At 43.5% G+C, this 22,841-nt stretch overlaps 2 protein-coding genes across 2 annotated transcripts in view; both read right to left on the bottom strand.

Annotated features, from left to right (window-relative positions):
- The window catches only part of PINX1 (PIN2 (TERF1) interacting telomerase inhibitor 1), a 109,299-nt gene that overhangs the window by 27,070 nt on the left and 59,388 nt on the right, over positions 1-22,841 (bottom strand). The gene's annotated exons all lie outside the window — the stretch shown is intronic.
- On the bottom strand, positions 14,332-15,628 carry LOC142454982 (transcription initiation factor TFIID subunit 13). Its single transcript, XM_075556439.1, has one exon. It carries the CDS (start codon positions 15,556-15,558, stop codon positions 15,184-15,186), a length of 375 nt encoding a protein of 124 aa, XP_075412554.1. The 5' UTR covers positions 15,559-15,628; the 3' UTR covers positions 14,332-15,183.

The following is a 22,841-nucleotide window of genomic DNA, read 5'->3' as shown; positions in this document are numbered from 1 at the left end:
ATCGTGGGGATCCCAACGACAATGGCTAACTCGCTGCCACGAAGTCGATCCTGACTCATAGCCACTCTCTAGGACAGGGTGGAGCTGCCTCTGGTTTCTGAGCCTGGACATCTCTCTGGGAGGAGGCAGCCTCAGCTTTCTCCCAAGGAAGCGGCTTGTAGGTCTGAACTGCCAATCTTGTGGTTGGTCGCCCAACTCATAACCTGTTAAGTTTCTGGGATGGTTTTCTCTGGTTCTTGCTTCTCCATGCTGAAAAAAATGCATTCACCAGAAGCACTTTTGTAAATCCAAGTAACTTTTACGAGGGAAAGGGAAGTTTCGGGTCATACTGTCTCAGGCAGCCCATGCTCTCCTTGGAAAGCATGCAAGGCCGTGTGGGGGTAGCGTAGGAGTTTGCAACCGAAAACGGCTGCTTCAGGGGAGTGTGAAAAATGGCTGTAAGAGGAGAGGCTTTGAAACCAAGAGGAGAGGGCTGGAGAAAAAAAAATTCCCGCCCTCCGCTTCTGCTTTCTGTCCCTTCTGACCCGACATAGGGACGTGGTTGAAGATCTTGGCCGCTCGCAGGGCTGCCTTTAGCCATGTGTGTGTAGGGGTGTGCTCGGGTGATTTTAATCTGCAGGCTCAGGTGGCTTTCGTCTCCGCATACCCAACTTTGAGTCTTTCCCACAGGTGTCTGATGTGCGCCTGATTTCATTCAAACCCCTTCCGGTGGCATGGCCAGCTAATGTTCGTTTAGCACAGGCATTCGTCCCTAATCTTCCAACCCATCACACCCAGTGTGACACCACAGCTCAGGGACCCCATGTGGCGCAGTTCAACCGCTCCAGTTTTCTTGGCCCCAAGCTTCATGAACGCAGACCACCAGGCCTTCCTTACACGGTGCCACCGGGCCGGTTTGAATGGCCAACCGTTGGGTTAGCAGCTATGTACTGAATTAATTGTTGGGCCACCAGGGTTCCTTGTGGTATTTCAACTGGTAATTCACACTCAACAACTGGGTCTTATAAAATTGTCCAGCATACCATCTTCTTCTACAGTGTGTAGGAAAGCACGAAGCCTAGAGTTGGAAATCGGATCTTCATGGATACACATAACTGCAGCCAATTTCAGATGATCTGCCTCTCAGTTTATCCCGGGGGGGGGGGGCAGGAGGAAGACAGAGGGGACATGGTAATGCGCAGAGACCCTCCAGCGCTCCACTTAAACGTAGAACGAGAAGCAATGTGCTGCCTTTCCCGTTAGGGATGCCCACGGTCTTCCCTGAAGGTCTTTAGTCCCTCAGCGCCATGTTCATTACCACCCAGGCTGAAAGTCGGGGTGCGAATGTTGACTTCTGGGTTCCTGGCAGGGTACGAGGAGAAGGAAAAGTGGCACCACACCTCATTCTTCTCCTCTAACACCAGGACATCTGTGTGTCTATTTCTTGTGATCACAGCTCTTCAAACTATTTGCTTAATATGTCAACAAACAACCAATAACAAATGAACCTTTCAGGCTAACCGTATGTTCTGGCAAAAACCTTTAATCAAACTAAAGAGCTCAGTGATCTGCAACCATTGCTGGGTGGTTTTGCTCCTGTCCTTGTCTCCCCAACTCTCCTTTTCTCCCTGCCCCACCCCTTTCCTTTCTTTGTTTTCCTTTCCACTCCTTCTTTTGTTTTTTTAATTTCAATGAGCATCTTAACAGGGAATCGCGTTTGCTGATGCAGAAGAAGCGTGTAATTTTTTCCTAGCACTAAAACCACTTTCAAAAAGAGCAGTGGGCCACTTTCTCCTTTCTGGCCCTTCAGAAAGTAGAGGCAGGCCCCTAGGCCCGTTTGAAGTCCTGGCTGCCAGGAGATGGTCAGTTTATGTCTCTTGTTCTAGGACAGGAAAAGGATGCACTCTCGGCACCATGTGCTCTGCAGCGATAAGACCAGAGATTTCTGTCCTCGACACCTTATCAGCTTTTCCTGCTACTTTCCAGAGCCCACAGCACCACGACGGGCAATAAACTAAACTCGTTTAAGGGGGGCGGGTGTGTAAGTGGCTTGGGGATTAGGGGGGGGAGAGTGAAGTAGGGAGGAGTGTGGAATGAGGAAAATAGAAGAGGTTTCAAATATATCTTCTAATAGTTTGGCCCAAATAAAATTGCTTTAAAATGCACACATACTTTTTGCATCTGTTTGTTAAAGCGGAAGCCACAGGAACAGCCTGGCAAGAACTTGTTCTGGTTGGAATGTATCAGCAGCTTTCAGCACTGCTCTGGAAGGTCTTATGCACGCAGCCTGGGGCTGATCTGGTGCCCAGTTCTCCAACAGCATGCCTACAAACCACGGGCTACAGAGAGAATGCCTTCCACAGCCATGCAAGCCTCCATTTGGACAACTGGTACTTTCTGGGGACCAGGGCACCGCGGCTTGCAAATCGTAATTCCATTTCCAAATTGCCAAGGAACAAGCAAGGCTACAGACTATGCCTTCAAATACAGACAGATCTCCTTGATGGCCTACTTTGTTTTGCAACAAATCAGACCTGCAATATAACACCAAAATCAAACCCACTGCCATCAAGTCAATTCTGACTCACAGTGACTAGATCAACGAAGGATTATACTTTTTGAAAGCCCTGGCTTTTGGGGCACTGGGAGCACACAGAAGAAGGCAGGCAGGCGAGCGGGCGGGGGTGGGTGGGTAGAGAAGCTCAAATATAGCTGCTAGCAAAGAAGGTAGCCTGGGGAAATAATATTTTAAATTATTAGGGACTCAAGTCATTTCTAATAAGCTTATAGGAATGTAGTACAAATTTGCTATCTTTTTAAAAAATGTATTTTGAAAATTGTCAAACATGTAGAAAAGTTGAGAAAATAGTCAATGAACCCATAAGCCAGCAAATCACTGGCACACACACATCAATGCTACCCTACTCTCCCCATTAACTCAAAGCAAATCAGACAAGGCAAGCTCTTCAAAAGGCTCAAGGAAAAGAAATATTATAAAAAAAACTATGCACAGAGTTCATGAAATTCTGGTATTTAAAAAAAACCGTAGACTAACTTGTTATAACATTTATGAACATACCTAGCCTGAGGCACTAAGAAGGTTAAGATATCTGAAAGGGCTCTGTGATATGTAAGATTTTATGTCAACTTGGTTGGGCCAGGATTCTTAATACTTTGGCAATTAAGTCATAGTAATCTTCCACGATGAGATCTAATATAATGTAATCACTTCTATGCTGAGATCTGCTATGTGCAGCAAATCCACAGAAAGGAAGTTTCCTTGCGCGTGTGGCTGGTTTTCAATACATGCGGACACTGTGGAAACACGTGCTTGTTTCTTCTTAGCCTTGGATTCTGCATCTGGCTTGTCATCTGACCTCGGGTTCCTTGGACTTTAACCACAGGCTGGCATATTGCCTGCAGATCCTGGTAGTCATACGCAGCTGCCTTATTTCTGCAGTCAGAGGAGCCTACCATATGACCTGACCTCAAGGTACATGAGCTAGGAGAAGCCTCCAGCTCTTTGTACATATGACCCCATGAATTTGGCATTTGCCCGCCTTCACATTCAAGTGAGCTATTTCCTTGGTATAATCTCTCTACATCTTTCTGTGTGCATGCGCGCGCGCGCACACACACACACACAGTGGGTGGTGCTGTCAGGTAAGCATTGGGCTGCTAACTACCAGGTCAGCAGCTCAACCAGATAAGGTGCGCTGTTGGAGAAAAATGAGGTTATCTGCTCCCATAAAGACTTATAACCTTAGAAAAAAAATCTATAGAGTCATTATGAATCTCCCTAGTAGAGGGTTTGGTTTTAGTTTTAAATATACATATATAAGCTTCACTGGCTTTGCTTTTCTAGAGAACTCAGCCTACGATAAGCCTCTATGAAAGCAACATGAATTCTGCTAAAATGGAAGCAGAAACAAACATCAAATGTACGGTGAAGTTTGAGCGGAAGAATGGTGAAATCACTGACGCTTGACACTACTACGTTCATGGGGACAATGCTCCAACAAAATTAGCTGTCTATATTTGGATAACTCGTTTTAAGAAAGGGTCCACTGATGTTGTAACTCGTTGGCCCTGGTGCCATAGTGGTGAGCAGTTGGACTGCTAACGACCAGATTAGCTGTTTGAAACCCCCCATCACCCAGTGGGAGGAGGACAAAGCTGTCTACTCCCATCAAAAGCTACAGTCTCAGAAACCCACAGGTCCAGTTCTCCTTGTCTTATGGAGTTGCTAAGAGCTGGCCTAGAATCAATGACAACAGCAGCAGCAGCCTATACTAACCAATCTACATCAACTTGCAAGAAAACACTTCATTTTGTTCGTGTCTTAATTGAAGAGGATTCATGATTAACAATAGAAACAATAGCCAACACCACAGACATACCAATGGTTCATTTCACATTCTGCTGACCAAAAAATGAAAGTCAAGCACACATCCTGCTCCACGGGTGCCAAACCTGTTGCACCCAGGTAAGAACAGCACTGTCCGTGAAAACTTTATAAACAAGATCTCGAAGCGTTTCTTAGAAGGACTTCAACAGGAGATGACACATGGCTTTACCAGGACGGTCTTGAAGACCAAGCACAAACAAAGCAGGAGCTACCAAGCGTTGGAAGTGGTCCAGTCAAAGCAAAAGCAGACCTGGCAAGAACAAAGGTCATGCCAACAGTTTCTGGGGATTTTCAGGCTTTTTAATGGTTGATGTGCCAGAGGGCCCGAAAGAATAAGTATAGAGACCGAATACAACCCTGAAATGCAGGCTTCCAAGCTCAAATCATGCAACAGTCTCTTGTGTTCAAAAGCCTGCCTCGTAGTTTCTGGATGGGCTCCACAGGAGTATAATGAAGTGTTCTAGCATTTCCATTTTTAGCAACACGAATCACAATTTGTTATGAACTACACATAGTCGAATGCCTTTGCATCATCAATAAAACACAAGAGTTTTCTGGTATTCTCTTCTTTCATCTAAGATCCATCTAAAACCAGCAATGATGTCCCTAGTTCCACGCTCTCTTCTGAATTCAGCTTGAATTGCTGACCATTTCCACCCATGATACCGCCGCAACTATTTTTGAATTATCTTCAGCAAAATTTTACTTACATCTGGTATTTTCAAATTGAGTGCACACACCGTGATGGATATGTCTCAAGTAGCTTTTAATCTCTAGGTTTCCATCTCCTGTGTATTTCTGAAATTGTGTTAATGAAATTGAGCTGTTTGTTGTGTAGAGGTCTCTTATAATCTCAATTTTGCTGTTTCCGTGTAGTATGTTGGCAAAAATTTCCGCCCCCCCTTTCAAGATTTTCAGTTAAATCTAGAGGCTTGATCAAACGTAGGTTTGTTGTTTTGAGGGTTGGGAGGTGATTCATTTTTTAGGTGGTAACGCTCCACACTTCATAAAAAAGGTGCATACTATTAGGCGTTTTGTAGCTTGTGGTTGTCCGCAGTTATTGAGTTACTTGCCCGGATCCAGTCTGTTCCCTCCCACCTATTACGTGGGTGGTTACCCAGAGTACAGAGCATATAAGAGAGGCACAGCGAAGGCTTTGATTCTTCCCCTTATTTTCGAGTTTAGAAAACAAGGATGTGGCTTACTAGTATCTTACGAGGGTGACCAATGAGTTTTAGCTCTTTCTTTTCCTTTCTTTCTTCCCTTCTTTTTATATAACTGCAAATTCATCGATGGAAATACATGTGATTTCCAAAAATTCCAAAATTCCCATCTTTGCCCAGTGGAGCTTTTCAAGTTGGCCCCTGAAATCTTTTGACATGTGCCTAATTAATATTTGATAGCTTCCTCCTTATCACGTGTGACAAGATGGTCCACGCCCAGTCTGTGGGTTTGCTCCTTTAGAACCTGAAACACCACTCTCTAGTCAGTGGCTCTACGCCTTCCTCATGCCACGACCCTTTCATACAGCTCCTCATGGTGTGGGGACCCCTAGCCATAAAATGATTTTTATTGCTACTTCATAACTGTAATTTTGCTACTGCTATGAATCGGGCGAACCTGTGAAAGGGTCGTTTGTCCCCCAAAGGGTCGCAACCCACAGGTGGAGAACCATAGAAGGCATGCTCCTTGCTACAGGGTTGGACTGTTTCCAGGCCTTTTCAATGGCTCAAGCTGGTTGGAAAGTATATATAGTTCCCGTCCAAATTCAAGACTACAGAGTGATTACTTAGCCTCAACAATTTAAATCTATCTCTTTTCATACATGCTAAAAGTCATGATGTTCCAAAGCAATCACTTATTTGTTTTTTTCATAATATATACACAAGAGTCTCAGAATAGCTGGAGAACAGTTGTAGTAATACCAAAACCAAACATTTTTTGGAGTCCTTATTCTTGGCTTTACAGTAAAATTACTTGTGTTAACATTATCTAGACTAATGACTAAGCATGTTGATTCGATGTGCTTCACTTTACTTTCTATGCTTTGAGACTTTTAGAATTTCATTTTACTTTCTAATTATGGAGTGATTTCTAGAATTTGAAATATGGACAAAGTTCCAGTCAATAGTCAAACAGACAGTTCTAGACAGTTCTATCTCTTCCACTTTGATGGTTCAGGTCCCATGGGTCACTGTCAATCTGTCTCATCCCTGAATTGAAAAAGGAGAAAAACATAAGCTAACTATTTACATATTTTACTTTCTTTCTTGGATAGACCTTGCCGTATTAGCCAGATTTCTTTGTTTTCTTTCATTAAAACATAGCCTGGAGATTACTGCAAAATGGAGCTATTTCTTTCCTTCTTATGGCTGCCTCAGACGACTACAGGAAGCAAACCCAACCAATCTCGCTGCCATCGAATCCATGCCGACTCTCTCACCGCATGAACAAGCTACAATTTATTCAACCAGTCTCCACCGAGACGTGTGGGTTATTTCTAATCTTTTCCCAAGGAGTCCTGCTGGCACTGGAGGTAAGTGGTGTGCTTGCTAACCTCAGTAGGTAGGCAAAGATAAGCCTATTTTCCGCAGTACAAATGTACAGGCTTGGAAAGCTGGTCGAAGGGTGGCTCTGAATGGGCAATGACTTGCTGGCAGTGGGGGTGGGATTCTTTGCCGATTGCCAACAGCAGGTGATTGTACTTTCCTTAATCTATCATTTTCCAAGTGCAGCATATTGCTTTGTGTGAAAGTAGGATTAATTCTGTGATGAAGAATCCTATGTGTCAATTTCACGAGGCTGTTTTTGCCGTGCTTTGACTAAATGTTAGCCTAGCTGCTGTTATGTGTTGCATGTCATGTTCTATGTGATAAAGTCATTGATCTTGAGTAGGACATATTGCCTTCCATAATTTAGATAATTGCCACCTGGATAAAATGAGTAGTTTTCTTGATTAAAACTTGTACAAAAATCATTAGTTTATATGGGTCAGCCTTAGGGGGCCTTTGCCGTAGACAATACATTTCATGCAAAGATGGGAGAAAGACCTTGCCGTTGTGGAATGGAGAAGACAGAAACATAATACATTCCAAATCATGTCGATAATACAGCACGACATTCGATTTAGAAAACTTATTTTTGGATCACGTGCAAGTAGCCAATGCTGCAGTCTGACCAGTGGGGCAACCAGGATTAAGAAGAAAGGTCTTGAACTTAGATTTCTCTGAAATCAGTTCAAAGTTCAAATTGTTAAATAGTGAATAAATTTATATCAGCAACAACAGGATGAAAATAGAAAATGTAACAGTTAATAGACAGAGTAAAAGAAAATTAATTTAAAAAGGGAAATCCTAAAAATAAAATGAAACATAAGAACCCAATTTTATAAATAGCTGGCTGAATAATCAGGGAGACATATTTCAAATGACTTTAGAACACCGTGATTTAACTGTGTATTCATAACTGGATAGTCCATAAGGACAAAAAGAACTTGTGAAATAAAATACACATTATCTACAGATAATTTCCTGTTAAAAGGAACCAGGGGAAAAAAGATGATTCCAAGTATGAAGGAGCAAATACATAAGGTAAGCCTGAAAAATCCTATGCCAGACAGGAAGGAAACTTATCATTTCGGGTTGTGTCAAAAAGACTCAGAAACCAGAGGCTCCCACTGGGTCAAGAGCGGGTTACAAGACTTGGGTAAATATTGTGAAGCTGATACTGCAAGTACAAGTGTCACTGAGACATAGAACTGGAGGTAGCTTCCCCAGTCAGCTTCTTATTGGATCTCCCCTTTGATCTGTTTTAAAGTTGTTTCAGTTTTTAATATTTTCTGCTTTCTTTTTGAATGAGGATTTTCTATGTTTCGTCTAGTCATTGCTTTTTCTTTGTATCCTGTTTGTGTTTTGTATGATTTTCTGTATATGAAATTCAGGATAGGGAACTCAATAGACAGTAACAGGATTAAAAATTACATAGCAGGGGAGGATGGTGGGGCGGGGAGTACAGAGCTAACAATGAGCTCAAGAAGAAAATGTTCGGAAATGGAGTGTGCTGATAACTGTACAATCCTTTTTAATATGATTGAAAGATTAAATTGCATGATATGTGAAGTATATGTCAATAAAACTGGTTTAAAAAAAAACACCCCCAAACCTAGAAAGCCCAACAAATCTAATGTATTGTCATCAAGATAAAGTCAGTTTGACAACAAGCTTTAGAACCCGCCAAGTAAACCTGAGACGCTTCCTCTGCCTTTCAGAGTCAGAATGAGCTCTACTAAAGGAGCTGGGCAGAAGTGAGGCTGGCTGCCATTTCTGCCACCATTTTGTTTAAAGCAACTCTTTTTGATGCAGAAAAGATAAGCCTGTCAAAGAACGACAGAGGACACATCCAAGAAGGCCAAACCATGTCACCCCTGTGCTCTTTGGCAGAGATGGGGTTGGAAGCAAGACAAGCGGAGTGAACTTCCTAGACACTCAGTCTGCTTCAGATAAGAACAAACAGAAACACCTACCAGCACATTCGGATTTCTGATAAACACTCACGGTTTCAAATTTAAATCTTATAGGAACAAAAATAATGGTTTGGAAAACTTCCCGAGAGTTCTGGGTTAGCTGGAAATTGAGTTCTTATCAGAAAATGTTGGTTGTCATAAAGTGATTCCAATGAAATTATTTAAGATAACAATTTAATGACTGATTGCCATCAAGAAGTACACTAAGCTACAACTGGAGATATTAGTGAAAGCCTTCTTATTTATGACTGGGTTAGAGTTCCTTCTTGCATGCTCCTATGGGAGGATTTGCTGAGCTAATTAGCAGGGCAGGACCTTCTTTTAGTTCTGTACTTCAGAAGCTAAATCTACAAAAAACCAAGATTCTTAGATTCCATTAAATGGGTGTTCATATGATAAGTTATCCAAATAGTTTAATTACACCAGTCTGAATCACAAGAACTCCTAAGGCTAAGAGAAATATATATATGTTTTAATAAATCATTTTATTGGGGGCTCTAATACCTCATAACAATCCATACATCAATTGTACATATGTTGCCATCATCACTTTCAAAATATTTCTTTGTTTGAGCCCTTGGTATCGGCTCATCTTTTCCCCTCCCACCCTCACATCTTACACCACCCGCTGTCTCCCTTCACCCACATTACTGTTGTTCATACCCCTTGGGGGAGGGGGGAGGGGAGGTTAAAGGCGGGGAAATATTTACATTACTTAAATGAGTTGCTTTCAGATGGCTGCAAGCACTTTAGTAATACTAATTGAGATACTCACATGAGCTGCATTACCAGTAATTAGTTCTTATCAAAGCAATCCCATTGGAATAGTTGAAAACAGTGGTTCTCAGCCGTCCCAATGCCGCGACCCTTCAATACAGTTCCTCATGTTGGAGTGACCCCCAACCATAAAATTCTTTTCGTTGCTACTTCATCACTATAATTTTGCTACTGTCATGAATCAGGCGACCCTTGTGAAAGGGGTTTGTTTGTTGTTATATTTCAGGAGTCATCTAAAAGAACTTGGCTAGCTAAGATTCTGTATGTCCAGAAGCAATCATGTTATCGGTGTGTCTGTTCATTTTGCGATGGCCACTTACACCTGTATGGGACAGGATGACTACACAAGGTAAAGTCCAGTTTCAGTTGTATTTCCTGGGTCAATTAGGCCTGAAAAGTGAACCCCGAGGCCTTGTCTGTGAATGCTGTCAGTCCTTTCTGCAGCAAGTAAGAAGTGGAGTGGCCGGTGCTAGGCCCCTTCTCTCCAGTGCACAGTCTGCTCCGGGACAAGAACAGCTCCTCCATCATCGGTCAATAAACACTGGCATCCAGTTAGGGCTTGAAAAAGTTCATGGAAACATGGAATGAAAAGTTACTGGAATTTTCCCATCAAGTTTTTAAAGGGTCCCTTGTATAATGTGGAAGTTGTATGGTTCACAGGAGATTTTCCCTAGGCCATGAGTCACAATGGCGTGAGCAGAAATCTAATCCTCAGGAGGAAGGGAATCATTTCAAAGTTCTAGGCCAGGACCCCTTCAGCTCTATTTTAAGAAAAATAAATATAAATCCCTGGAGGGAAATGTTCTACCCCACACCAGGTCTTCACTCTGAATTGAAGGGCTGATTCACCCAATACTGCGTGAATTCTCAGCCCTCCTGGGAACAGCCACTTGGGGACAGAGAAGAGACTGGCCCCAGGGGAGGGTCAATGCAAGAGTATGGGGGCTCCAGCCCCTGCAAGTGACCTGCAGAGGGCCCTACAGCTGAACTGGGGCAGCACTCCCTGGGCATCTGCTGAGACTTGTGCTCCTATTGCAGCCCAACTTCTCCCCAGGTCCCCAGTTCTATGCCCACCTCTTGAAGGCACCCTACCAGTCCCCTCCAATGAACGTGTGTCTGCTTCTTAATCTGACATCGACTGTGCTCTTGAGAACTCACACCCAGAGTTTCTTCCCCATGGGGCACCCGTCCCACTCTCCTGCCTCATACAAAGCTCCCAGCTAGTGGAAGACTGCCCTTTGCGGCAACACCACTGGCTCAGAGCTCCCAACACCTGCGCTGTCTCAGCTCCACAAGCTCATACTTTCATTCTACTGGCTTTGGAACGCTTTGAAGATGCATGAATTTCCTCCTGTGATGACAATTAGTTATTAGTGTGTGTGCTCACTCTGGTTCCAAAGCTGCTCAGGTATTCGAAGCCTGCCTCTCACCCAGTTGTTCTCATAATCTGTTGTTTTTAATGTGTAATTTTGAAAACTGTGGCATTCTTCATGAACACACGCATTGTGTAATATCAGAAACACCTGTATCTGACATCTTATTACCTTTGTGTACCATATATCTGACATAGAAAACCCAGAATGTGGGACATACTCAGAGGACGTACACAGTCTTTTCAACAGTAACTTGCAAGGAATAAAGAGAAAACGAGAACCCGTATGTTGAAAGTCTTAAGCAATATGACTGAGTAATTGCAATAGATAAGACTTCATTAGAAGATTGGAAACCTTGACAAAAATGGGTCAACTGAAGACAGATGCACTCTGACTGGACTTGACAATATTAGGAGCTGTCGCTCACGTGTGAGGCCTGAAGACAGTCCTGTGACTGAGGCGTCCTCATCTTCTGGAGGTATCTCGTGAAGGTCACATCGATGCGCTGATGTCTAGGGCTTGCTTCAGTCGTTAGGGGAGGGCAGGGGCAGGGAAAAAGTAGGCGGAGAGTAGAAGCAAGACTGCCCACAACTGGTAACCACTAAAATGATGGATAAAAAATTCACAAAAGAGGATCAGTCTCTCTGCTTTCATGTCAGAGCTCATTTAATGTTTTCTACAATAAGAACGGTGGCGGCAGAGCCGCTGCCATGCCTGGGCGCAGCGAAAAGCCTGCACAATCCGGGTCATCAGTGAGAGGGAGGAATCCAGTACTGGTCTAACTGACGCCTGAGACTTCTCGCACCAAAGGAAAAATACGTTTGGATTCAGAGCAGAAACAAGGCTGAGGAGATCCCAGGCAGGGCAGAAAGGTAATCCCATCTGTGAGCTGACTCAGGCAGGAACAGAGAAGCCTGCAAAGCGGGTACGTTTCTCATATGAGCTCATGTATTGGACACCGGCAATTACTAATGTTAGAACAGGGTTTTCCCCTGAAAGAGTCACAATTCCTCTCCGCAGCAAAACAGGAACTGATCATAACAGGAATATTATGTAATACCAGGGAACTGAGGAGATCCGGAAAAGGAGGAGGGGTAGGGACAAGCGACAGGATGAAGGTGGAGGCGGGGAATGGAAAAGCAGAGCCATCAGTGGGGCCATTAAAGGGACAAAGCTGTGGACAGGCTTCCTAGACACCCCCGCCCCCTCCCTGGATGACCTGCAACCAGGAAGAGGGAGCAGACAATCTTCTCTGCAGATGCATACTTACGCTTCTACAGGGCTGACAAGTGTCTCAGGAGGGGATCTCGGGTGAAGATCTTAGGCGAAAATAAGAAAAGGCGGACCACGGAGGGAGAAAGCAAGCATGCGCGCTCCCTTTCATTCTGTGACCAAAAAAGAAAACCAAACCAAATTCCTTGCCGTGCGAGGAGACTGATTCCTGGACACTCCACACAGGGGTTCCGAAGCCGTCAATCTGCACGGGCGCAGACAGCCTCACAGTTCTCCCTCTGAGCAGCTGGTGGATTTGAACTTGTGGTTAGTGGTCCAGTCTTTATCCAACTGGGATGCCTTTCATTCTAGAGACAAAACCAAATTCATTGCCACTGAATCAATGCCAATTCATAGTGGCCCTGTGGGACAGGGTAGAACTGCCCCTGTGTTTCCTGAGAAGGTAACTCTTTACAGAAGTAGAATGCTCAGTCTTTCTCTCAGAGAGGCAAGTGGTTTCGAACAGCTGAACATACAGTTAGCAGCCCAAAAAGGAACCACTGGCTACCAGGGATCACTTCATTCTGTAGACAACAGCAGGGGTCAGATGTGAGCACTTTAAATAAGTACAAGGTCACTGGCTAAAAGGCAAGCTCCCAAAGAGGCACAAAAACAACAATTTTTTTATGTCACAATACAGTAGGCACATTATGACCTGCTTTTGAGACAGACAAGAAAAGTGATATATACTCATACCACATGTACCTCGATAAAGTTGTTACTAAATCATACAAGCCTTCATTAAGCAAAAACACAAAAATGTGAAGCTACTGTTTCTTGACCCAGCCTCATTTACGAATGGCGTCTTTTCGTCTCTCTAACTAAAACCTTCGCAGAAGAATTCTTTGATTTCCATATCAGCTTTCTTAAGAGGCTCCTTCTGTGTTCCACTAAAAAGATCAGGATAGAAGATCAGACGAGATAAGGTTTCCCTAATGACAGTCTCCAAGGGCAGCCCCTGCCACCCTCAAAAAAGGAGCAGGTCCATGCTGTGATGGAAACAAATTTGGTGATGCGCCTCTCCTGGGCCTCTTCTTACCAGAGCAGCTGGAACATTTCGGGATAACAAGACCTGGATCCTTTGAGAATACCCACACCAAGAGTAGCCCTCAGAGCCTCTCCATTCAAAAATAGTCACCACATCCTCTGCGCTGGCCGCCTGTCTTGGATTTGACTGGCCCAGCAAATGCCCTGGAAGCACTGTTTGGATCGGGCACTGTTTTAAGTTGGTGCAGTAGGGTACAAGCTGGGCTGCTAACCACAAGAGCAGCAGTTCAAAAGCACCGGCTGCTCCGTGGAAGGAAGATGGGGGCTTCTACTCCCTTAGAGTTATAGTCCTGGACACCCATAGGGCAGTTCTACTCTGACCTGCAGGGTTACTGCGAGGCAGAACTGCCTCGATGGCAGTGCGAACAAGACTAAGACAAGAGAGGACTTATCTGCAGCCACTCCCTGATCACAGAGGCATGTTAAAACACATTTTGTTTGGAATAAACATTTAGGAACCCAAACCCTAGTTTTTGAATCATCCTCCTATCTGTCCTGTGTTGCTGTTGCAGTGCCTGCCGGGGACCCCGACACAAGCCTGCCCCTCTTGTAGTCTGTTCAAAAAGCATCTAACTTCCAGAGAGCCTGTGTCCCCCAGGACAACCCACCTGACCCCGTCTCTCCACTGCTGTGCCCCCCTGCGCCGACGCAGGAAGTAAGGAAAACACCTTCCCCAGATCTTTTTTGTTTTCTCTCATTTTTCCAAACACTCAGGAGGAATGGCCTCATTTACTTATTTTCCCACTAGTTTTGGGGGCGATAAAGTTTCTCTATCTTACACTTCCATAGTTCAGTCATATTTAAAAAGAGTTGTATATACACCACCACAATCTGTATTAGTGCACCCTCCCCACTTCTTTATTTGGTCCCAATTCCCCTCCTCCACCACCCCTGTATTCCCAGTAAGATATTATATCATTTTTTTTCAGTGATCATAAAACTTTAATGCTTATTGTAAGTACAATAACAATTTGATACAATATAGCTAAACACATGCAAAACCCGTCTATCCTGAACTACAAAGCCATTTCCACAGCCCTGTGAGTTTAGCTAAGTATACATTTCCACAATGAAAAAAGAACAAATGTGGTCATAAACCACTACCCCAATGCTTACCCTGACAGCAGCCTTTAGCAATGCCATTCCTAATACTGAAAGCATTTATTTTTTAAGACTTATCTGGAAGATCAAGGTCTCCAAAAACTTGACAAATAGCATGTATAAACCTCACAGGTTTTCAATAGAAAAAATCTCCCAACTTTACTGAAACATTCATAGGAAAACTGGTCCTCAAAAGGTTAGCATTGCTATCTCAAGACTATTAAAGGATCTGTTAAGTCAGATAAACATTCTTACAAGGCCTGTATTTTCCTACATCATCTTCTACTGAAGAGACATCTAAGTCCGTTCACTATCTTTAACAATTTCCTAGACTCTTGTTGTCTAGATACCTGAAATCCAGTTCACCTATCAGTTTAGATTTCACACACAAACTAGTCACGGTAGAGACGGCAAGGGCTCAAAGACTCTGAGCACGTACATACTACTTTGTCATTTAGATGGCCAAAAGACAGTATGCCATTTAAGTGGGGTCATTAAAACCCCATAGTTAATTCAAGCACATAATAAATAAAGGCAGGTAATTGCAGGCTCACATACCAATCTATAATCAAAGACATGAAAATAAACGCTGAAAATTTTGTGCTCTGCCACGGTTCATTTGCATGGTTAAGTATCAGAATCTTACAGTAGAAATCGCAGTTACCAGAGAGAGACAAGGCAGCTTCAGAAAATACAAAACACTGTCATGATCCATAGTTTGCTTCGTCAAATGCTTTTCTAGCTCTTTTCAATTCTTCATTCATAGTCAGCAGGTCTTTAACCCTAGCAAACTTCCTCGGGTCCTTTCGGATCAAAAAGACAATATCTTCAACTTGTACTCGACCTTGTCTTCCAGTTGACATTGCCTTGTGAGTCATCTCCGTGATGAACTCCACGACAAGGTCTTCAAGGATATCCACTGACTCCGTGTAAGGGTTCTGGTCGTCCCCAAACCCGTACATCATACATCTTAATTCTTTGGAAAAAAGTCGCTTTCGTTTGCCCTGTCCACCTTCTGCACCTCCTCCAATTTCTTCATTTTCTTCCTCAAAGTTGGGGTCTTCTTCCTCATCTGCCATCCCATCGATCGCGAAACCCAGAAGACGCCGCCGGCTCGCTCTCGGAAAGAGGCTTGCCACTTCCGACGCGTCACTTCCGGTGATTATATCATTTATTGTCTCTATGTATCCGCCACATCTATACTTCATCAACCAGGAAATACACTGAACAAGCAAACAAACGAAAAGGACTACTGGCAATATTAAAATAAACCAGAGAAATCCTGTCGAGAAACAAGCCAGTAGTAGTTAAACCTAGAACAAGTCCAGAATAGGTCAAGCAGGAGATCAACTGACCAGGTATCACATTACACCACAACTCTAGCCGCCATAATCAGGTTTACAACAATCTCTGTGTGACAGTAAAGCCATCCATGTCCCTTCACTGTGATCAGAAGGGAGCTGCCAGAGGCTGAATCCGCATAGCTACTCTATATTTATCCTACTCTTGAGGAAAAGGTACAGTTAGTTAGCGTGAAAGACCTGGGAGACCCAGGATATCCAGCCCTCGCAAGGTGTGCGGAGGCTGCCTACAGTCCAGTGCCCATTCATCTCCAAGGGCCCTCACCTAGCAGACACACCGCTGACCCCAGCTATGGCAACCCAAGTGGAGACAACTGCCTCTCCGTGTTTCCCTTTGACTTGTTTGCACATATTGCTACTTCTGTCAAAAACCCTCCTCTGCTTCTTCCCTTAATGAACATTTCATCGTTACAGACGCCCATAACTTTAATGCAGGGGCAGAGCACATCTGCGGGCTTGTACTCTCCTTGGGGTCCTACTGGATCACATGTACCTAGCAAAATAGTCATCACACTGCACTGAAATTATGGGTCACTTCTCTGTCATTGCTTCGTGAACCTCCTTATCAGGAAAAAGCAGCCCCTGCTTGAGTCTCCTGTTGCTGGGAGCCCTGTCTTGGCAGCTCACTGTTTGGACGCCTACGGAGAGAGGTGGGAAGGATGAGGGAGGGAGGATGTTAATGAGACCTGTAAGGGGCTTTAACATAGGGATGTGATATGGCTTATGTTGTGCGTGACTCCGTATTAGGAACAAATGGCATTTTAGGTTGCATTGCCCACAATACGGTTACGTCGTTGTGAGAATCCATCCGGTCAGTTCTGACTCCGATCATCTCTACGGACAAGGAAAGACTGCCAGTCGCGCTCCAGCCTCACACTCATTCCTAGGTCTGAGCCCATGGTTGCAGTTTTTGTTGAAGATTTTCATCCTTTTTACTCACCTCTACCAAGCCTGACATCCTTTGCAGAGGTTGGTTTTTCCTAATAATGTGCTTACAGCCTCACCATCCTCACACGTCTAGGGAGTATTCTGGCTAGACTTCCTTCCAAGATAGATAGGCTTGTTCTTCTGGCAGTCCAAGGTACATGTTCAACATTATTTGCCAAAACCACAACTGAAATGCACCAATTCTTCCCAAGTCTTCCTTATTCACTGGCCAGGCACCGGAGGCAATTGAAAATACCCATGGCTTGAGTCCAGAGCACCTCTGCCCTCCGTCTGCCAACTCTGGTTTTCAACAGTTTAAAGAGATCTTGCAGCAGACTTGCCCACTACAATGTATCATTTGGTTTCTTATGGTTGCTTCCATGAACGTTGATTATGGATCCAAGTAAAATGAAATCTTTGACAACCTCACTCTTTTCCTCCATGTATCATGGTGTGAGGGCTGGCCCAGATGTGAGGGTTGTTTGCTTAAACTCATTGAACTCCATACTTGGAGGTTGCATAGTCTTTGATCTTCAGCAGTAAGTGCTTCAGGTCTCTTTGCTTTCAGCAAGCAAGGCGGTCTCATGCATTTTGAAGGTTGTCAATCAGCTTTTCTCTGAGCTTGATGTTGAGATCTTCTTTAGATAGTCTAACTTCTTGGATTATTTGCTGAGATCGAATACATATGGTGAAAGGATACCACCCTGGAGCCGACCTTTTCTGCTTTAAAGCCCTTGGTTGGGTTCTAAGGAGTGCCTCTTGCTCTGTGTACAGGTTGCTAATGAACGTCATGAAGTGCTCTGGAAGTCCCATTCTTCACAATGTTATCCACATGTTATGATCTAAGTAGTCAGATGCTTTTGTTCATCAGTCAATAAAGCACAGGCAAAAATCTTTTGGGTATTTTGCTTTCAAACAAGATCCAGCTAACATCTATAATGATACTCCTTGTTCCATATCCCTTTCTGAAGCTGGCTTGAAATTCTAGAAGCTCCCTGTCGGACATACTGCTGCAACATTTCTGAATTTTATTCCGAAACAACTGAATTGCATGTGATACTAATGATAGTGTTCGATGCTTTCTGCACTCTGTTGGGTCACCCTTCTTTGTACTGGGCACAAATACAGATCTCTTCCAGTCAAGGCTAGGGAGCGGTTATCCAAATTTCCTGGTATAGATGAGTGAACGTTTCCAGCAATCTATCAATTTGTTGAAACATTTTAATTGGCATCCCATCAATTCCTGGAGCCTCAAGTCCAACTTGGTTCTTGATCAGATGCTACCTGTTGAAATGGCTGGATGTCAACCAATTCTCTTTAGTACAGCGAGTGATTTGTCCCTTCCGTCTTCTTTTGATGCTTCCAGCATTGTCCAAATATTGCTCATGGAATCCTTGACTACTTCACCTTGGAGTGTGAATATTTTGCTTCAGTTCTTTTAGCTTGAGAAATGCTGAGTGTGTGCCTCTCTTTAGCTTTTCTAACCCTGGGTCTTGCACATTGCATAGTAAATCATATTATTGTACAATTCAAAATGGCTTCTCTCAGTCCATTCGGTTCACTAATGCCTAGAATATCAATCTGTTTATGTTGCATTTTTGATGGCTTCCAAATTCCTGAGATACATTCTGTTGCAATTATTAATGGGTGTTGGCAGCTAGTTCTTCTCATTTTCAGTCATGCCCCACCAGCAAATGAAGGCCTCAAACACTTAGCTCCGTTCATGTCATGAAGGTGACGTTACTGTGAGGAAGCAGTTCTTTCCCAGCCACTATCTGGGCGCCTCCAACTGAAAGGCTTCACCTTCCAGCAGCAAATCCAGTGATGTTCTGCTGCTAGTCATAAGGTTTCCAGCGGCTGACTTTGTTCTTCCTAGCTTTTCGTAGTGTGGAAGCTCCGCTGAAACCTGTCTACCAGGAGTGAGTCTGCTGGTGTTTGAAATACCAGTGGCATAATGGAGAGCATCACACGAGAACTGACAACTATATAAAGCTACAGCTGGGTTAATTACTGAAATCATATTACATAGTACAGGCAGCTGTATTATGAGGATTCTAACAACAAGCTGGTGTATTACTTGACACGCTCATCTTATGGCCTAGTCCAGTCTGTTACTCAACCATTTCCCCAAGAAGGTGCCCTCTATTTACCAATGAAAGCCAGTTTTCCACGCCACCACTGCCAGCGCGCTTCATCTCTGCTTTATTGCCATGTCCACGTATTCCACCACGCTCCCCTCTAGATGTTCAGCCCTGTGTGCTACTCCGACCCTGTTTACAGGGGAGCTCTCTTCTGTGCCAGGCGCTTTGATCCAGGTGCAGACATACCCACGAAAGCAAGGTCCTTGGCCTTGAGGAGCTTCTAGAAGTTAAGCGTGAGCAGCTCCCCCCAAGGTATTTTAATGAGAACATTATCTGCACAGCTCTCCTTTAGCTGGCTTTTTAAAAGTTCCAATCAAAATGATTGTTTATGGCAGAGTTTTCTGAGTCAAGAGTTAAACTCCTTCAAGAAGAAAGAAAATGTTTGGAAACTGATTGTGGTAGCAACTGCCCAATCCTGCTTGATGTGACTGGGCTGTGGAATGACACGATGCCCGTAAGCGCTCCCAATCAAATGAAAGGAAGCAGATACACTGAGCATGCGAAGACCCCACCGTCAGCCACGAAAGAGCTGCACTCCTTCGCTGTTTCTTGAAATACTGTGACCCAGGCAATGAGGCGAGGACATGTTTGCCCCATCACCGTGGCTTGCACGCGGCTAAAAGTCTGAGGAAGAGCACACACGGCGACTGGACTGAAGGTGTTTGTTTTAACTTGAAGTATGAAATGACATTAATTCCAATAGCCAAGTGAAAACAACAACAACACCTTACCTTCAGAAATAAAAGGAAAGTGAGTTTATAAGTCATTTTACCTCAGGGTTCTCGGTCAAAGCAGCAATCTGAACACAGTTAATGTTTTTATAACAAATCATGACAACATGAGTCACTTACAGGCATTTTAACATACTCCTTATTACCTGTACAAATTTAACTTAAGATAAACAAGTATTGCAGTACCTAGTCACAGATTTAAACAGGAGGCAAAATAACTGAATTGGGTGTGTAAAAGCTATGCTTTTATATGAAAATAGCTATATTCAAAGATTTAGGGAGAGTATTAAATTAGAACAAATACAAACTAATAAAAGTAGACTTGCTAATTCCTTATTGTTTTTCAACAGGATTTAACTCTCGTCTTTGTCTTTTTTTCTTTATAAAAGGGGAAAGTTATGGGAAGGCAATGAAGGATGTATCCATGAATAAAAGTATTAATGCTCATGCATTGGTAATTTGTTACCAATTTAAGTTTACCATCTCTAAGAATCCCTACAGTGTTCTACTCTGTCCCACAGGGTTCCGAGTTGGAATAGACTTGATGGCAATAGGGGGTGTGGGTTAAGTATCACCCACATAAATACACCCTTTAAAGTGGAAAAATAACCTGTTTTCTCTCCCAAAAAAGTAAGATAAAACGGTACTTCAAAGTATGGGGAACCAAGCTCAGTCTGAATTTTAAATAAGTGGAAAGATAATCTATGCCTTCAAATTAGACTTTTGGGATTTTTAAAGTAAAATCTGAAAGCATAAAGCTTCTAGCAGGGCATTTTGTTTTTAGTGACATCAGAAATAAAAAGAGCTCTAAATTATTCTCAGGAACACCAAGACCATTTAATGTACTGTATTTGTTCAGGGCTGGCTTCCTTGCTCACGTCAGCCTGGGAAGTGTGGCATCACTGAAAAAGAGAGACAGTGCCAAAGGAGGTAAGAGAGGTTAGACATAAACACAACATGTTTCCAAATATTTAAAAAGAGTGGATTTTAGGCTCATCAAGAATGCACAGATTCATTCAGAAAAGACTCACGACCATCGAGCTGATGCCAACCTACAGCGACTCTATAGGGCAGGATATAACTGTCCCTTTGGGTTTCTGAGACTTTAAATCTGTCTCCTTCAGAGTGACTGGTGGGTTCAAACCCCTGACCTTGTGGTTAGCAGCTTAGTGCCTCAACTACTCCACCACCACCTTTTCAAGTTAACAAACACAAAATTCTAAGATGAGTTCACGCTACATAAAATCACTTGGCTAGGTCCAGTGCAGTGAACTGTGTCATATGGCTCTTTAAGCCAGTCTGGGTAATTCCCCCAAATTACTTTGTCCTGATGTGTCCAGGTAAGAAAGTCAGGGAAGATACTGACTGGATTATATGATTCAGTGGGAGTGACTCTGACTGCATCCTGTGGGGTATCTCAGAAGAAAAAAGGGGGGGGGCGCTCACTACAAGTGAAAGAACAGTGCATTCTTTGGGCCTCAATACCCCACACAATGATTTTCCTTGATCTGGGAGACGGCCGTGACACCGGAGGAGTGGCAACAGTAGAACCGAGAGTCAAAGTGTGAGCCACAGTGGACTTCCAGCCCACAGAGCAAGTGAAGTCAAGTGCTCTCGGAAGGCGGGGTGGGGTGTGTCTCCAGGCAATCAATTGGGGAAGTAAGGTTTGCTGACACACTGAGCTAGAACTTTTAGGTGAAGGCAGATGGTGGAGTGGCATGCCCTTTGAGCATTTATTGGCAGTCCTATAAGAGCTTTGTAATTATACCTGGAACATTTGTAGCTGTTAATTTCCCTAATAACCCCATAATCATTGAATAGTGTCTGTGAGTTCTCTGTGGCCATTGCAACTGATTACCAGACCCAGTTGAAAAGTAGAGTGCTACGGAATGAATAGGTGGTCTCAGAATTGGCGGGGTGGGTAGTCTGACCTCATCCTCATAGGAGTCAGCGTTGGACGATGCTAATGTGGAGCTTGCTTCTCTTGCCCCTTGTGAAGTTAGAGGAGGCTGGGTGCCACCCCACATCATTTCTATACTAGGTGAAAAGGACTGCTGAAGCATACTTGCAGCAGTAGGGCTATGACGCCCCTACCTCAACCAAAGAATGTCATACAAGTCTGGCTCATCCCATGCTGTCTTTCTCGCTCTAACACCAATGAGGCATAAAGCGTATGTTCTCAGATGCCAACAAAAAGCTTTCACCTTAAGTTTTCTTTTTGAGTCTTTACCTTGTAACTCCATAGAATTACTTAATATTCATTGTTTATTAAAAGCAAAATAAGACTCTCTAAGAATAATGGATATATCTAAATAGATTCAGTGAGAATTACAGAAAAATTTGTTAAGTTTTATTATTAAAATCCACTCTGTATTAGAGGATATCATATATTATGATCATCAAAAGTGACAAAAAGATGTTTATTCACAAATATTATTTAAATCTTTTGCAAGCTGCCTAACCTTCCTTCCCTTTCAGTTAAGCATAGAATTTTATGGATGAACAAAATGAAGTTTTTGCTTTAACTGCGTGAGGCAGTTTAAGAAAACCTATTATCCTATAAGCAGCGAGGTAATGGTATTTCATAAATGGTATTTGGTTGATGACTTTGGGATGCCAGGTAGTCAAACAGCTTGGGCATTTGGAGTACCAGCAGCAGGCTCAAACGAGAACCAGACCGAAGATTTCTAAGGTAGATAGAAACAACATCCATCACTGCTGAACGCACAGAAGTGGCTTGTTTGCTAGAAGAGAAGTTATCTAAGGGCTTATGGGCCAAAATCCGGCAGTAGGGCAGGGTGGGCAAAATATCTTCAATCTGAAATCAACAATCTCAGACAAGGTACAATTCCACTGAGCCAAATACAGTTTAAAAGATACGTCAATTTGATTAATTTCAATCAGATAGTCTACAAAAATCTGATGATGTTCAGATTTCCAATCTTCTATTCAAGCCCCCAAATATATCTCAGTCACTGGGTCACCTTCTGGAAGGTGATGAGAACTGGAAAGATAATTATTCCCTGTATATATTGTTGACCCAGCTAGCCATGCCTCCCTTCTGGGCTGCTAGTTATTTCCTGGTTGCTGTTTGAAGAAATGTGGTGGAGGCCTTGTCTGGCTTCCTCCAGGTTCGCTGCAGGGAAGGAGAGCCCAGCTCCCCATCTGCCCAGCAGAGAGGTCCAACATGCTGCCACCCCCC

The sequence above is a fragment of the Tenrec ecaudatus genome, chromosome 8, assembly GCF_050624435.1.
Source record: "Tenrec ecaudatus isolate mTenEca1 chromosome 8, mTenEca1.hap1, whole genome shotgun sequence".
In the NCBI taxonomy this organism is placed as follows: domain Eukaryota; kingdom Metazoa; phylum Chordata; class Mammalia; order Afrosoricida; family Tenrecidae; genus Tenrec; species Tenrec ecaudatus.
This window is presented reverse-complemented; position numbering and strand designations above follow the sequence as displayed.